Source organism: Struthio camelus, chromosome 8 (assembly GCF_040807025.1).
Source record: "Struthio camelus isolate bStrCam1 chromosome 8, bStrCam1.hap1, whole genome shotgun sequence".
NCBI classification, from domain to species: domain Eukaryota; kingdom Metazoa; phylum Chordata; class Aves; order Struthioniformes; family Struthionidae; genus Struthio; species Struthio camelus.
The window spans coordinates 30794686-30811831 of NC_090949.1; the positions used below are offsets into that span (position 1 = coordinate 30794686).

Genomic DNA, 17146 nt, shown 5'->3' on the forward strand with positions numbered 1-17146 from the left:
AAGGAAGGATTTGGATGCTTACCTTGATGTAAGAGCTCAGTGCTGTGAATATTGAGTGGTGGAAGACATCTTGCGCTAGCATAGAGTAGGAAGCTTTGATTCCAGTGAGGAATGGCATAAATGAGACATTGCCATCTTTAGCCTCTTCTGTTGACCAGTCTAAGCAGTTTCTGGTTCTGCCTATTAAAGCTCTTCACATGTATTCTAGAGGGGTTTGATTTTTTGTTAGTTTTGTTGGTGGTGGTTTTGATTGATGTGGATCCCATTCTAAGGCACTTAAATCTTCCTATGCATTATTTAGGGGGTCTGAACATTAGGCTCAGATGATTAAAGTTCTTCAGTCATTCCATGGATCTAGGTCATGGGTTTTCTTGTTTGTGATTTTATTTTTCTCCATGTACGGAAGAGTGAAATCATATCACCTTTTAGTAGCAATATTACTGTAATTGAAAATTTTACTTTAAGTTTCTAATGTCACTGAGTAGGTACAGTTTATGAAAGCCAAAGTCCTTTTCTGCTACATTAAAAAGAACAAACGACCCCCCCCATAGCTCCATTTAAAATGCCCTAAGCCCTCTCACTAAATTTAAGAGCACCTATGCAGAGAATACAGAGCAAATGCTTGTGTTTTGCATATTCTCTAATATTGACTTAGAACACCGGTGTCAATAGGCAGGAAGTTTCTTCAAAAGCTACAGCCCCACCTTCACCCTCGTGTTCTGAAGGCCCATACTGAAAGCCAATACATCATACAGGAGTTCATTCATTAACAGTAGTTCTTTCAGATTTAATACTAACGCATTAATGATAAGCCATTAATATGAAGAACCTGAAGATAAAAATGTAGAATCAGAGATATGCTCTGTAGTAACATTGTTACAGTTTTACAGTAATACTGAATAACAAAATTAGTCTGTAAAATGACTAGAGGATTAACCGAATCAGTAGAGCATATGAAGTGAAAGCATGGTTGGCTTAGGATAGCAGAAAACGATGGCCTGGAATATTAATATTCCTACACAGGGACGGGTTCGCATTGGGGGCCTAACTTGGAAAGGTGATTCTAGATGATTGCTTCTTGAAATCAGGCCCGAAGTATTTAAGGACCAGAGTCATGAATATTTTATTTAAATAGAGTGATACACTTACTTACGTCGTGGCAGAAAGATCGTAATATACTGATCTTGGTATCTTTATATCAGAGGGCAGTAGTACCACCACTTTGAACACTTCCAGTTAATTATCACCAGAACATTTTGATATTGACAGTGTATTTTGCGATATGAACAAAATGGGGGAAAAAAACCAAACACAGGTTAGGAAAAAAAGGCCAAGCAAACCCTGGGAACGCTGACTTCAACAGGTTCAACAAATATTCAAGCCACATTTAATAACTTTATGAAACTAGTATCAAAGTAAAGAATATATAGTCAAAATACAGAAATAAAGTTAAGTGAGAGAAAACAGCCTGATGAGATCAAACAAAAGTTAAACAGAACAGATTAAATATAAAAAAAGTTAGCTGAAAGGTTGCTTTGCTATGTGTAGCAATATTTCAGCAACTCATTTCCTCAATAGCCAGCTTAAAAGGAAGAGCTAATCTGGAAAAAAAAAAGATACACATCACCTTAAAATCCTGCTGTATGTGTTACTGTGATTGCTTGTAGAACCAGTGTCACCCCAATTTGCAACCTATGTTAACTTCTGATTTAATAAACAATGGATTTTTTCTGTAGGAATACAAAAGTTGAGAATGAAGTGTCTGCATTCAGCTTTCCATTACACATACATTTATCTTCCTATTGGCTATTAGTTCTTTTATTTGTGAACTGCAAATGATTAGGATTTGCTTACACTTCAAAACCTTTTGTTTGTCATAGATACGTCACTTTTAAAAGTGTTTGATGTAGCATTCACTAATTATAGAATTACAAAAGGTAGAATAAGGCTTTCCTCACTCAGAAATTTGCATTTTTGGTAAAGATAACAATATATCAGCTTCACTAACACCCTAATAATAGGCAGACATTTAATTTTATATCAACGTCCTTCTGAGGGGGGGGAAGAAAAAGACAAAAAGATGTGTGCAATTGGTTTTTTGCTTAGTATAAAATTTTCAAATCAGAATTCATTTTGCTATGGTAAGCACTATGAATTACATATAAACATATGTGGAAAACAACGTGCCAGGCTTTACAAAAAAAAAGTTTGATTAGCAGATGATGATTCAGTAGTGCTACTGTGCACTATACTGTAAGCCCAGAGATTAAAAAAAAAAACCAAAAAAACAAAACTTGCTTTCATGCAAGTTTGGCATCAAGTGTACTTTATGGTCTTCGATTCAGTATGCTCGTTCTATCACTGAGATATTTAAAGTACCAATTTTTCCACATCAGATGGCATGTAGTTGGTGCATACATTTCAGACAACAGAACTAGGATTTCTTTAGTTTGAGACAGGATCAGTAATCTACTGTAAAAATGTCCAAAGTGTGCAATAATAAGGCAGATTTCTTATTACACCATCTCTTAAGATACTCATTGTTTGATGAAACAAACAAGGTGCTTTAAAACAGCAGAGTAATAGGATACAACCAAGTGCCAGAATGAAGGAAGAATGCTAAAATGGGAACAGCCATTTCTTCCACAATGAGAAATAAAGAACTTTTGTATCTCGTATTTGAAAGGTTTTTAACAGCTGATATTCAATATCAGCTGATTCCTGAAGTATTGGCAAGATACCAGGTTTCCGGTACTGGCCGTTTCTAATGTTTTTTAAATATTCACATCATGCAATAAGCAGTTTCACACACTGCAATGTAATGGAAAATACTTCCTAAACTGAATCAGAACTGAGACCCAAAGCAGAACCAGTAAATAAATATCTCGCATATATGTCAAACTATATTCTTCAAACAAAACCTTACATCTTATCAAAGAAGTCAGAAAGTACTAACAAAAATTATATGCTTTCTGCTATAATACTGCTAAATTTCCATGGCTGAGAATGTCCCGTTATTTTTTTCTGCCTTTTTAAATTAGGTGACAAAGTAGAAATTCAAACACAGAAATAAAATGCATATATATGAGAGCGCTGGCTCAGCGAGATATCAAATATACAGCATTCTAGTGTCAAAAGTACAGGCAGAAACGTCCAAGATTTCTTGGTGAAAAAGGGGCATTTGAGGAGTAAAAATTCTACTTAACAATCACTCACATTTTAACAGTGCATTAATTATAACAAAAGCTGGATGATAAGTGAGCAACAGAGTCATAATGTTCAGTGTTCATAGCAGAATTTTATCCTCTGCTCATTTAAACGAGGTTGGAAACATATATTCATGTATGTGAAACTTTAAGTAGCTATGTTGTTTCAATTTTTCAGGATTCTTGCAAGAGGCAAAGTTGTGACATTGAATTGAGTTAGAGAATAGTACAGGGCGGTTTCGATAGAAGCCTTCCTCCCGGTCCTGTGCCTCTGGTTTGTTGAAGGATGATTAGTCCTACAATCTTGTTTGATCTATTCTTTTGCCTCTAGGAAAAGGGTTTCTTGAGGATACAGTTTTACCTCCAGTAATGATTTATTTGGATCCAGCTGGGTCACCTGTAAACAGAAAAACAAAAAGATATGTAGACTTTTTTTGAACTGTGTATTTTCAGAACACAGATTTGCACTGTGGAGATTTTTTCAGTGCCTCACATCTGTTAATACTTGAAGTTGGGAGTATGAATTCTCAGTACACAAATGAAGAACTAGATACTGTATTTTCTTCTGTATTTTGCATATTGTATTTTAAATAGATTCCATCACATTAATTCCAAGAAGGGCTGTTTTTCTCCCATAAACTAAAGTGTGAATGTATCTGTTTTGTCAAAGTTAAAATCATTTGGAAAGAAATACTGGAACACATAAGCTAAGATGAAAAATCAAACTAGTCCCAGAAGTATCCTAGTCTCCAGACTGACAGCACAAGCAGCATAGTCAATCCAACATGCTCTCCCCACTGAAAGGGGAAATCTAATTCTCTCTTTACTCCTTCCCTTGCTCCAAGCCATGTGGTAGCCCCTAACTTTCACCCGTTTTGATGCTTATTAGCCATCTAAATGAGCCTAGGATGGCAGAAAACTATGCACTTTTATTTGTTGGGTTATTTTTCTGTCACGCTAATGAGTAGAACTGGCTCACACACAGAGATGTCTAGTGAGAAATCCTGTGCAAGGTAAGCGGCAAGAGCACTCAGCATTAAGAAGCACTCCCTCTTTCTTTGGGAGTGGGGTGCTAAATCAGCTCATCTTGTGGAATTGCATCTTAACTACTAAAGTGCACGTGTTATGTATATATGCATATTATATGTATTATGCATGTATATATCATCTCTCATTATATACACATATACGTGTATTTTTGTACAATATGAATATTTACTGGAATCCTGACTTCTCATCAGATTTGTAAAGGTGTTTAGGCCATCCTCTATGCAGGTGGGCATACAGCAGGATTCCAGTGAGAGTTAAACGCAGTGCAATTTGGAAAATACTGCTACATGCACTGTCTGCACCATTATTGCCAAAATTCTTCAGCATTTGGATCTTGGCACCAAGCCCTGCAAGCTGCTCAGGATCCTCAACTATTATTGGCTTTCACTTAAGGCATATGAGCGATCCCTAGTTTATAATCAGCGAGGAACTTTTTTCTATTTAGAAGCCAGTCTGCTGCCTGTAGGATAAGTATCTACTATCAAAATGAAATTTACCAGTAAATGTTACCTAATATAATTATTTATATAGACAAAACAATGAAGACAGACTCACTGTACTTGAACTACTGCAAAGCTTCATATACACATACATATCTGAACATCATTTCTTTTCATCTTACCGCTTTCTGAAATATTTCACTCCCACTTTTATTTTGTTAGGTAATTTTGATTTTATTTCTTTTGCTATGTGAACACATTAGTTATCAGAAGTTTGCTTGCGAATATTTCACTATTAGTCTTATGCTATAGATATAAATGCAAATCCATATGATAAACCTTTTATAAGAGTTAAATTTGTTTTTGCCCGACAGCATTATGCTACTGCTTTTTAAAAATAATTTTTGTAAAAATGAATGCATAGTGTGAAGTACAAGTATTATGAATTTATACAAATGCCAAATATTTTTCTTAAATGCGTAATTTAGCATTCCTCTTAACCAGTTTTTAACAACAAAACCAGTATTGCTCCCCTTTCGCTTCGCAACTTAATCATGCAAACTTAAAAATTAGCTAATCATAATTAATTGTATTTCCATTGTTTTATTAGATAATTACAGATAATTCATTATTTAAACAAATATGAAGAGCTTATCACTTCCTAAGTCCATTGGAATCAATATAATTCACCTCTTTGAATGCAACAGATTTTTTTTTGACAAATAACAGATGTGTCACTTTGATTCCTGAAGCGAGGATATATTTTCTTATGCTTCATATACCATGGTGAGTTATTCCTAAATGGCTGAAGGGAAAAATAATTTGTAAAAACACCAGACTCAATTTTAGATTCCTATTATCTACACTCCAATTATGCATTCCTGCACAGATGCTGCTTAAATTATTGAAAGGTTATTATCCTAGAAAGCAAACCTGTTATGTAAAAAACAGCCAAAGTAGTGCATTTAAGTTTGTGATTACAGAAGTATGCTAATTAAGCATCTTGTTGCATTTTTAAATGTTTTAGTATTCTGCTACAGTCCATTGCACTTAGGCACAGAAAGGGGGGTAAATAGGGATTTCTGCAATTCACAGCACATGAGTTATTGTGCACCTGAGAGAAGCAGTTTTCCTTCTCTGTTCAGTTAAAGCCAATATCTAATTAGACCCCTCTATTTTCAAATCCTGTAACCTCTTTTTGCAAGAAAATGTACGAAAGAGAGAACAAGTCTTTTCTCCATTTGACAAAGAAAGGTTTGAAAAACAAGCCTAGGGAATGAACACTTATCTTCCAGACTGTAACCATACGGAAACCTGTTATTCACTTGAGTGTAATTCATGATACATATCCTAGTCTAAACTCTTAAGGTTTGCGCACTTCAAGTACCTTAAATAACAACAATGAATGATGTCCTTTTCTCAGTGTCTTTATACTTAGAAGGTTAGTTAAAGGCATTGTTGAGTACCTGCAGCAAAAGGACTGTGCAGCTTTTCACCATAATTTCAGTGTGCTGCTTAATTCACTGAGGGACAGCAGAGTTTGCAAATGTTTACACCATTACCCAATTAACTAACAATATGGCTCCTACATCTGTCAACAAACAAAGCTGTTGTTGCTTTGTTTTAGCTCCTTGGCATTTTCTGTTCATATGGGTCGCCATTGTACTTAATTATCACACCATAACCCTTCTGCAGCTTCTACTTTGTTATTTGTGGTTTGTAAATATGTTGTTTACTACGAAGAATAGAAGCCTTATTAGCGAACACATCTCCTACCAAAGAAATGGTTTCTCTTGTAAATATATGAAATATAAGACCTAAGATGCTTTGTAACTTGCAGTATTTTTAAACAGAATTAGAAACCAAAGAATGATATATAATAGAGATCAAAGGGCCCCGTAAGAGCTGCAGCCAACAAAGGTGTGTTCAGTGTACCATTTTAATGATTTTTATTTACTTGGATAAATATATGTGGATTATTTCACAATGTTGTTGCAAAGAATTAAAGTATCTGCATATTTAATTTTTTGTATCTTGTTTCATTTACATTTGGATAATTTTTGAAGACCACTTTAGTGCTGACAATGCCTTTCTCTAATGTGATTGCAGGGTGCGCATTTGGAAAAGAGCCCTGCATATTATGTAAGCTAAATTATCCCCCCCAAAAGTGCACTGTTATTATTTAAAGATTTCTTGTATATTATTGACAATTATGCAGAAAATCATTTATGCATGGATTTACATCTGATTTGATCCTGTTGAACTCTGTGAGATTATTTAGGTACCCATGTTGTTAAATCCATGCTTACTTGGTTATGGTTGGAAAATTCAACACATTAAGCATTCAGCATTTGTTAAAGACCTAAACAAATGCTTAAAGCCTAGTGTTTCTCTGTATTTTCAAGTTTACCTGGCTTTCTACCAGTCACACATATGAATTGTAAGAGTTCATTCACGTCACCTGGTGATGGCAGCAACCAGGCAAATATATATTTTAAAATATATTTTGTGGTTTTCCTAAGGTGAGTGCTTTATATTATAATGAAATATAAAATAAAACTCCTTAAAAAGAGTATCTGTAAGCTGTTCCAAACATACAGGACGTGACAGACAGGAGGACACAATCTTCAGCTGCTAAGAGAGTATATGACAATAATATTGCTAATATTTGATGCACAGAATTCTGCAGACTAACTTGCAAGTGCGTTTAGGATTTTCCCAAAACCAGACATCATCTTGGGAGTTTTGGTCTTTGGCCAAACAACTTTCAGCACAAACATTAACAGTCTTCTCTCTCCAGGGAAGACTCTTTCTAGCAACACGACCAGAGAGGGAGCTAACTGGTAGCCTCATTTTCCTTATTCCTATCAGTGTAAGATCCTGCCACTGGGCTGTGAAATGTTTCAATTTCACTGAAATACATTTCAGTTGGTAAAACAGAATTTATCTTCCAGCTATGGAAAAAGGTTTACCTCAAGCTTTGGTGCACGGGAGCTTCATTAAGAGCTTCATTGTATTACCTATGCTGGTTTGGTGCATAGGAAATATATTATTTTAAAAGGTACTGTTTAAATTAATTCTATGGTAATTAATTCAACTTCGCATTAGCTAGTTGGTTTAAAGTACTTTTGTAGCACTTTGTTGTTTGAATTACTTAAGGCTGAGCAAAAACAAAGGATAGCAGTGTTAACTTTTACATTTCTCATGTAAGAATGTAGTAGCTACTTAATGCTTCATTCTGAATAATTGGGGTGAACTCTTAATGACCAATTAAGATGAAAATTAGTACCAGTTGAAACTACATTTTAATTCAATTTTGTAGCAAAATCTTTTTCCTTCTAAAATAATTTTATATTATTTCTCTCCTCACACTTGCTGACCTATCTGTTCTATTACACATTCACATCCTGAACAGCTATGCTTTTACTATTTCAAAGGTGTGGCTCCTTACCCTCCCTCTTCAGGGGAAAGATAAAGGCAAAAAATGGCTTAATGCCCAGGAAGGTAATTTAAAAATAAAGAATCAAATACACAATTATTATGACACTTATACAAGCAGTAAATATCACACCCTTCACCTTTCTCTACACCCTAGGACAAGGATCTGATTCTTGAGTAGCACAGCCTCTATACCACTTACACACGCATGAATACATTTAATGAATCTAATGGACAAAAGGTTCTTTTACTCTCTTTCCTAATCCCCCTGAAGTATAAATGCAATGGAAATTACTTAAAGGCACACCTGGTAAAGGACCAAATCTGTTTAAAAAACTATATTTTCAGAATGACACACAAATACAGTGAATCCCTTCAACATATTGAAATATCCATGAGTCATATGAATAGTATGTTCAACTGTAGTAACAAACAAAAGCAGGCTTACTTTACAGAAACATATGCAATTAGATCTGGTTTAGCTGAATAAACTTGGAGATAATTTACATCTGAATTGAAGAAAGCCATCACAAATAAGGAAAAATATGTCATAGTAAAAGACTTCTAGGCTCATTCTCAATAGAGAGCTTTAATTCAGACATGTCAAACTCTTGATCTTATTTATTTCTTTGAACTCAAGATATTTTCTCAAAACAATCTTTTAGATGCAGTATATTTCATTCAAAAATATACTTAATAAGCAAAGGAATAGATATGGACACAACAGAAAACTGGTATTCCTTTATTCTGAGCACTTTCTCCAGTCTTGCCTACAAAAGTCATACAGTCGTCTGAGATAACAGCACCAACCTTCGCGTAGTGTAAGCTCTCAATGACTTGCTATAATTTATATCAGCTAAGAGTTTGCAGCATAGACTCTAATCAGTCAAGGCATATAAACGTGACTTGTATTATTTCTTGTCTTTTTAAGCAGTAAATTAAGAAAAGATAGCAACTGTATTCTCTGTTCTGTAGAACATTAAGAACAGTGACATGGCAGTATAAATAATAAGGGGAAGCCCAAATCCAGTGTATCCATTTCTGTAGCGAGGCCTGGACAATTTGGCGCCTTTTTGAAGTCCAACATTATGGATTCATGATTCTACATAAAAATTTCAAATATTCCACAAGTTGCCCATATGGAGAGCAAGAAGTTGAAGTTAGTGGAATTGCCTGAATCAGATCAGTTAGCTGCAGAGTTCTGAACAAGATGATGCTTGTCTCAACAGTGCCAAGAGCACTCGGGTCTAGCACGGAAGGCTTCAGATTTTGAGGTAAGGGATCCTTTTCAGGAGAAGAGGAAGGTTTTGTAAAGCTCTCTTCAGATTTTCTGTTTTCCTCCCCTTCTCCTATTTGATCTGAAATCTTCGATCAGTAATCTACTTAATTTTTGTGTGGTTTCTTGGCAAAAGAGGAATCTTATGGAATACCACTCTTCAAATGGCTTTGGGCTTTTTCTGACAAAGGACACGCAGGCAGAGGTGCTCCATCACCTGCTCTTTCCTGATACTTGATTTCAGATTTAAATACTGGCAGATCAGAGCATTTGTATGTGAAGTGCCCCTTCTGCTGTGCTGAGGAGCAAAAAAGCCCGTTACTTCTTGGCATTACTGCCAATAAGCTTATACTGAAGTATTTCTCAATTAACAATTACTAACAATTATTCTTTTACTTATTATTCGAAAATGTGCTAGCTAACAAGAAGAAAAATCATGGCTCTAGAAATACTGTAGCTTTTACCATGGATATTGAGGAGGAGCTGGGAAGGAAGCAACACAGCCACATCTTCTGGAAATTTGAGAACATATAAATACATACAGCGTCTCAAAGGTACTGTAAGAACTGGTTTGCATGCATACATCTATCCTGAAGAGAAATGGATATGAACACAATCACTCGCAGGAGAATGATCCACGATTGGATTCATTCACTCACAGGAAAATGATCCATGACTGGATTCATGTGCACTTCATTATAACTGCATAGAAAAACTTGTGAAAAGGATTTTTGTCACAAGTTCAAAGGTATGAGATGCTCAGATACCAAAATGATATCTACAGTGTAACACTGTGATTGGTAGATAGGTAAATAGAATAAAAAGCATGCCTAAGACTGCTTCGGTAATTTAGTCTCATGTACTTAACCTATGCAATTACCAAAACAGCAGGAGACCATTACATTCTCTGGTTACTAGACACAGCATTCTTGATATCATATTATTACGAAGGTTCTTTATTGGTATTTTATCATTACATTTTCTTTTTACGAGGGGAAAAATGCACAAAACAGACATTAAGCAGGAATTATGGGGAAAAAAAGTATGAAATATCCTTTCAGTTTATGCTAGATAATACACAACAAAGATCTGCAGCAGCTAACTATGGCATATTCCTACGACAAGTAATATGCCACCTCTGAAATAAATGTTTTATAAAGTGTGGCACTGATGGGTCAAAGGACGTTTTTTGGTCAGAGGGATGTGGTTGGGTGAAATATATTAATCACATGGCTGGCATGAGTCACTTGGGTTAACTCATGAAGGTGACTCAGCTAAGATATCACACAGTGCAGAGTATTCAGTGTTCTGGTGAATGCTTACTTCAGTGAATCTTAAGTAAAATAGTTCATCTGAAATTCACACCTGTTTCCTGTGGGTTAAACTTTCTTTATATTCAAATAGTGTTGTCATAACACTCGATCAGAACACTATACTGACCTACAGAATGAAATTCTATTACTTCAAAAAATAAGCTTGCTTCTATGAGGCGAGGAACAATTTTTTTTCCATCTCCCTTCAGTGACTTCATACAAGAAGGGTTTTCATCTTTCTCTTTGGGTATTGTAGCTACTTATGGCAAGACTTCAGGCCTGAAGAGTCTCATAAATCTTACTTTCTTGGAAGAAAATATTAAAAATCTCTTACTTACATCCTTTTTGACTACATGTATGGAAATGTTATTTCCACAGAATTGGACGACATTACATTTCAAGAAGCAAAATCTACCCTGTGATAATTCTCAAAATGTCCTACAAGTTCTGCAATGACTTCAGTGGGGCAGGAATACCACAGACTACATTTACAGGTTCTTATGAAAGAGTGTGAAACTATTCTTTGTGAGCAACAAAATTGTTAAAAGGAATAACACCTAAGGGTTGCAAATGCTTCAGTGTTCTAGCTGCACCTATACATAGTCCAGTCCTCTTGTATGCAGGATTAATCAATCCAATTGTTCTACAGTTACAAGCCAACAGGAAGAACAATCAGAAATCATGCTCTTAAAAAAGGCATGGGAATATGCTAGTGTCGTACAGCCGTTTGCTTAGACAACTTCTCAGTGTCTTAAATAAACATAACTGCTTGAATAAATAAAATAACATAACCTGAAAAGGGAGGAAAGACAAGGGCAGGTAGTATTGACTTAATGACAGTTTCAACTGATAAGAGAAGAGACTTCTACCTTTGTAGATGGCTGTGGCCTTCCCTAAACTAGATCACAGTTGATAAATATGTGCCACCATCAGATATGTTGCCCTGAATAATTCTAAATTATGCAGACTTAAAAAGATCAGTACTATTTTATGTAGTAGGCAATAAAAGTATGAGTAATTACTGTAACGATTATATAGATCACACGTCAAATTTTCTCTGAACTTTCAAAAACATTCTCAAAGTTTCTGAAAATATCCGAAAAATATTGTATTCTTCTGAAATCCTACTTTCTCATTGGACAGATAGTCTTTATTTCCTTGACCTAACATTGAAAGCTACTTTCTAGATGCATTTGAATGACTCATTACTAGAAGTGCTACTGGGTATAACCATGATACTACATGAGTCCTTTCTCCTCGTAATATCTTTTTTCCATCTTTCTATCAAGATGATAATTAGGGAAAAAGATGCTAAGAGCTAGATGTATGTCTAGGAACATCTCTCTTTCATGTACTATGTAATGAGTTTAAACACTATCTAATGAGTTTAAAACTAGATTATCTGAAGGAATTAGTTTGCACTGGGGGGAGGGCAGAATCACAAAGAAGGGTTTCTAGAATTGACTGAGCTTTACAAATTTGCCAAACTACCTGGCATAGCATTGTAGGCATCGTGACCATAACATTATCTTTAGGAGGATACAGTTACCTCCTCAGATGACTATGTGCTGAGCACTGCAGCTATAAGTTTATTATCCTGTGGCATTGTTTTCAGCACTGTGAGCAAAGAGGATTACTCCTGTCAGAGCACAGGAACGAATGATCACATTCGGTTTCAGAGGGATATCTTACTCTATACTCCCAGGTAATATTAAGAATGAACTGGCCCTACATCTGCTGAAATCCTGATCACACCTAATTTAAATTGACGTGCAATTTGAGTTAAATTTATTTTCTACCCTTTCAAGGGAGACAGATTTTTGTTTCTGTTTATTTAAACTGCTGTTGGAATTGGTTAATTAAAAGGGTTTAAAAAATCTTAATACTCTAAACAGAGCAAACTGGTTCTGAATTATTAAGCAACATTTCAGATGCATTTAAATAACCTTAAGTGACTTAACTGCCACCTGATCCTAAGCTGTGGCTCAGAAAAATAAAATGTGAAATACTGTAGAAGTCTTGGCTTACTAAGGCTTCCAGATACAGTAAATAAAGAGCTTAAGTCTCTAGTATAGTGTCTGCAAAAGACATACTCTCAAATACGTAGCTTATGCTCCACTTTTAAAGAGAAATACATAGAAGAAATTATAGGTTGTAATTCTGATTTTTCAGAAGATATTAATGAGTTCAGAAAATACAAAGCTCTCTCAATGCTTTGTATGTTGGAAATACTGTCTTGCAAATGAGATGTACTTGTGAGAGCTTGCCAGGACCTTACTTTCTGACAGATACCATAAAACTCTCACCAGTACAGCATTAATCCCAGTAGCATGAGCTGAATCCCAATTTGGGTAAATTTGTTCTGCATATTCCTTCTATAGTTTCAACTGGATATGGTGTACTTCAGTTTCTTCCTAATATGTGCTCAAATGCCCAGTCCACAACATGTTAAAGAGTTTTAGGAAGACTTCTACAGATCTCCATGGAGGAAGCAAGGTATTTGTCATTCAAGAGGTCCACAGGATACTGAGAGAAGGTAGATTTTGCAGCTGGCAGACTGACAGGTCTACTGAAAGTAGCGTTTGGGAAGGCCTTTAAGAGAAAGGGACTCATAGAAGGAGGAGTGAGGAAATACTGAATGAGCATGCTAATATACTTAGGGTAAGCTTTTTTGTTATAATTAAAATGCATTTTGAAGATTAGAGTGATTCTTGGAAGACAAGGAACTACAGTTCTAAAGTCAATACATACCTTTAAATAGTACATGTATTTATTTCTGTAAAGCCTTTGCAGGTGCATTTAAGAAAATGCAGAGAACTAAATATATAGCTTTTTAATGAGAAAGATGTGCTTGCCAAACATTTTCAAAGTTAGAGTTACAAGTTACCTACTGACACAGGTTCACTAGTGCGAAATGTAAGTATGGTATGTAGTTCTGCTTTGGTTAAGGTACTGAGAAAGAAAGTGGTTAATATCTAATTTCAGTGCAAGCAGAAAGAACACCACAGTCAGTGACAAAGACCCAATAACAAGTCATTGCATGTGCTTAAATGCTTTGGAATGTCACTGCTGCTTTAAAAACTACAAGTAGTGTCTAGAAAAGGTTAATCTGTGTATTTACTCATGTGTAGAAGTTTGTATTTACAGTAGGGTTATGATACCAACTTTAAGTTAGCTAAGGATATCTGTGTAAGCAATTGGAACATAGAACTAAGAACTAATGAATTTTTATTTACCAAAGAAGTAAAAATACTTCAAAAACATTGTAGCAGGGCATCAGGACTAATGGCTTTGAAAAGCATTTTGTGAAAAGCATTTAAAAACGTTCTGATAAGTTTACCTCAAGCAAAATGCTGATTTAATTAAATCTAAGTCCCTCATTTTGATAAGTCTGAAACACTTTTAGGGCTATGTTTGTTATTGTAATTCAGATTAGGAGAGAAAATAAAATGATTAACTTGAGAAGACATGCTTTCATCTTACGGCAACAAACACTCCAGTAAAGTAATTCTGATCCTTTCAGAACACATTTTTGAAAAATGTTAAGTATATTTTTAAATACAAAAAGATATTTTAAAATGCTATCGTTATTTGGAGCACAAGCATTCCAGGGGCTCTGTTCTATTTTACATGTATGTGTGTGTGTGTGTGTGTGTGTGTGTGTGTGTGTGTGTACACACACACTACAGAGATTTCAGTGGATGTTTATGATGCATATCATATGGCAGAAGCAGCTTGACAATTTGCACTGTTTTTAAGAGTCTGTACTCCCATGAAAGCTAAATGAATATATACTTTTACCATACTTCCAACTCATTCATCAGTACTTTATTATTATCCTCTCTATAGAGTTGCACACTTCCAGCTTTCCAAATCTATGGTACATGACAGATATCATTTATAGTTTTCAGCAGTTAGGAAGCCCCTGGGAATTACTTTTTGTATGTTTTAGCCCTGGTGGTCACAATGGCAACCAGATTCATACATGGCCACTCAGTCAACCAGCATGAATCATTTATACGACTCCTCAGGTATGGCATTATTAGGTTAGAATCACAGACAAAAGATTGCAGGGTCTTGCCTCTGATGACAAACCAACAGCTTTATATCCTTCTGTAAAATTCTTGCTTTGCCTCAATATTTTTTCCCCCCACAGTTTCACAAAAGTACTGAAAATTCCATCTTATTCAAATTTAGTGGCTTGTTTTACTTTCCTTTTTTTCATTTCTCATTCAAAGCATCTGTTCTGTTTAAGAGTTTACAGACAGCTACAATTAATAATGGTGACCATGACGTGATTATGCACACAAACAGCCATTCTAACTAGCAAGATTTTGAAGTGCAAAACAAACGTAAAAAACTACAGTAATGCATTTATAGTTTTTTTACATTACATATATAGTAAGGCATGGATAGATTCTAGATAGGGAGGTATGACATGACTTTCTGAATATTTAAAACACACAAAAAAACACCGTTTAGACTGCAAAAGATTGGTTTTCTTCTGTTTCAAGTAAACTGAAAGATCAGTAACACTGGGAACACATAGATGGCTTTTCTACTCCACTGAAAATGGTATTACATGCTTATGGAGTAAAGTTAATTGCTGATTAAATGATATTCCTTAAATGCTTCTTTACCCTCTGGCTAATCAGGATTCTCAGTATAAGACAAGGTGGAAGAAAAGTTATAAACATTACAGTCTTCTTTCACATAGTCCTGCCAAAAATCTTCAGAAAACACATCCGCTCTCAAGGTCCTATGCTTGTTAAGGGCATTATTTTCCTCCCCTTTTGGAGTACTTGTGTCACGTAAGATAAGTTACAAATAAGATGTTAAAGCGACGGGTGTTACAAAACAGTACTGTATACATGCCAATCAGAGTCTTATTCCTAGTGAACTTCCTCCAGAAGCAATGATGAGAAAGAAAATTGAAAAGCAACCCAGTTATTGAGTTCCTTTGAAGAAAAACAGAGAAAGATGGTTTAACCAATCACGTGGAGATTTCCCCAGCAAACAAAATCCCAGGTGACGCAGAGCTTCACCCACTCATTTGCAGTCCTGAAACCAACAGGGCCAAAAAGCTGTTGAACCTCATCCATCACTGGTTGGCTCAGTTTGTACTGCAAGCTCTGTTGTACCCGTTACCTTGATATTTTATGCAGGGCCTCACTTCACTGCTGCACAACTGGACCCACTAACTTTTACCTTTGCTTTAACATTAACTGCACAAGAAATGAACGTTAGATTGCAATCAAGTAGACAATGCATAGGCATATCTTCAAAGAACCTAATAATAGCACATAAATATCCACTGAGAAACCAACAGAACTGAGTTTGCTTTTGTAAGCAGTGAGCAGGAATGATTTGGAAAAATCAGTCACAAGAGGTATTATTAGAATATTTAGGCAGGAGTTATAAATGATTACTTACTAGTATGATGTTACTGGTGGAGGAATAATTAATCAGAATGTACTAATTAGCTCATAACCATTTACTGTGTAACACTGCCTTCCTGCTCGTAAAATTGCATCAAAAGGCAAAACCAGAAATACCAACTCCTAAGAGACCTAAGTAGCCCACTAATATGGATTCTGTTTCCTTCAACAGGAACTGAACAATGTTGACTCACAGTCAGTGTATATGGACAGTTTTCACTGAATGTCATCCACAACTTGTTTCAGAAACTGAGGATTCTTTCTAAATGTCACTGGAAAAGGACTTTGCAACAGCATTTTGTATGCAACACATGATAGCAGCCACAGGTTAGCACCTGACTTGCTTACAGCCACAGAGCTCGACAGCACTCTAACGTATTCCAGCCCGTCTTTAATTCCATGCTAAAACATTTTGGTCATCTATACGCATGCAACTAAGAAGTAGTAGTATTTATTTATGAAAGGTACTTTACTCACATCTCTCCTAGGAAAGGTACCCAGCAGCTTGTACTCCTCCCAAGGATATCCCTTGGAAGCTACAAAATCAAAGACAACCTGCAGCTTGCTGCTGGCCAGGAAACGTCGCTCAAAGAATTCTCCACTGGGTGTCCGTATACGCAGTTTGCTCACTGACTCAGTGCTCTCCTCTTTTGGTTCTGGAGGCAAAGATTGCTCAAGAGAGAGCCTGATAGCCTGAGGAAGGAAAAATAACCGTTTAGGTTTCAACGTTAACAACAGTGGAACAGAAGAAAAGGAGAGAGGGTTCTTCTGTTTATTTTTCTAGGACTTCCAAGAGGTGTTCTCTGCAGAGCAATAGCTGCACTTTATATTCCAGTGACAAAATCATTTTTATTCATTCCTTAATAGCAGCCCACCAGACAACTAATTAAAATAAATCCTTCTGTATAACACGTATTATTAGGTCTACAGTTAATGCACAATGGGGATAAGTAATTTAATCATTTGGCAGAAAGCCTTGGAAAAA

The 17146-nt window shown here is 35.7% G+C and overlaps 1 protein-coding gene across 2 annotated transcripts in view; it reads right to left on the reverse strand.

Moving 5' to 3' along the window:
- Positions 1 to 758: 758 nt before the first annotated feature.
- Positions 759 to 17146, reverse strand: part of FAF1 (Fas associated factor 1) — a 183780-nt gene continuing 167392 nt past the window's right edge. For both annotated transcript variants that reach the window (XM_068953099.1, XM_068953098.1), the window contains exons 18-19: positions 16639 to 16854; positions 759 to 3603 (exon numbers count right to left, since the gene is read on the reverse strand). In XM_068953099.1, the coding sequence (XP_068809200.1) occupies positions 3520 to 3603; positions 16639 to 16854 (300 nt within the window). In that variant the 3' untranslated portion in view covers positions 759 to 3519. The remainder of the gene's footprint in view (positions 3604 to 16638; positions 16855 to 17146) is intronic.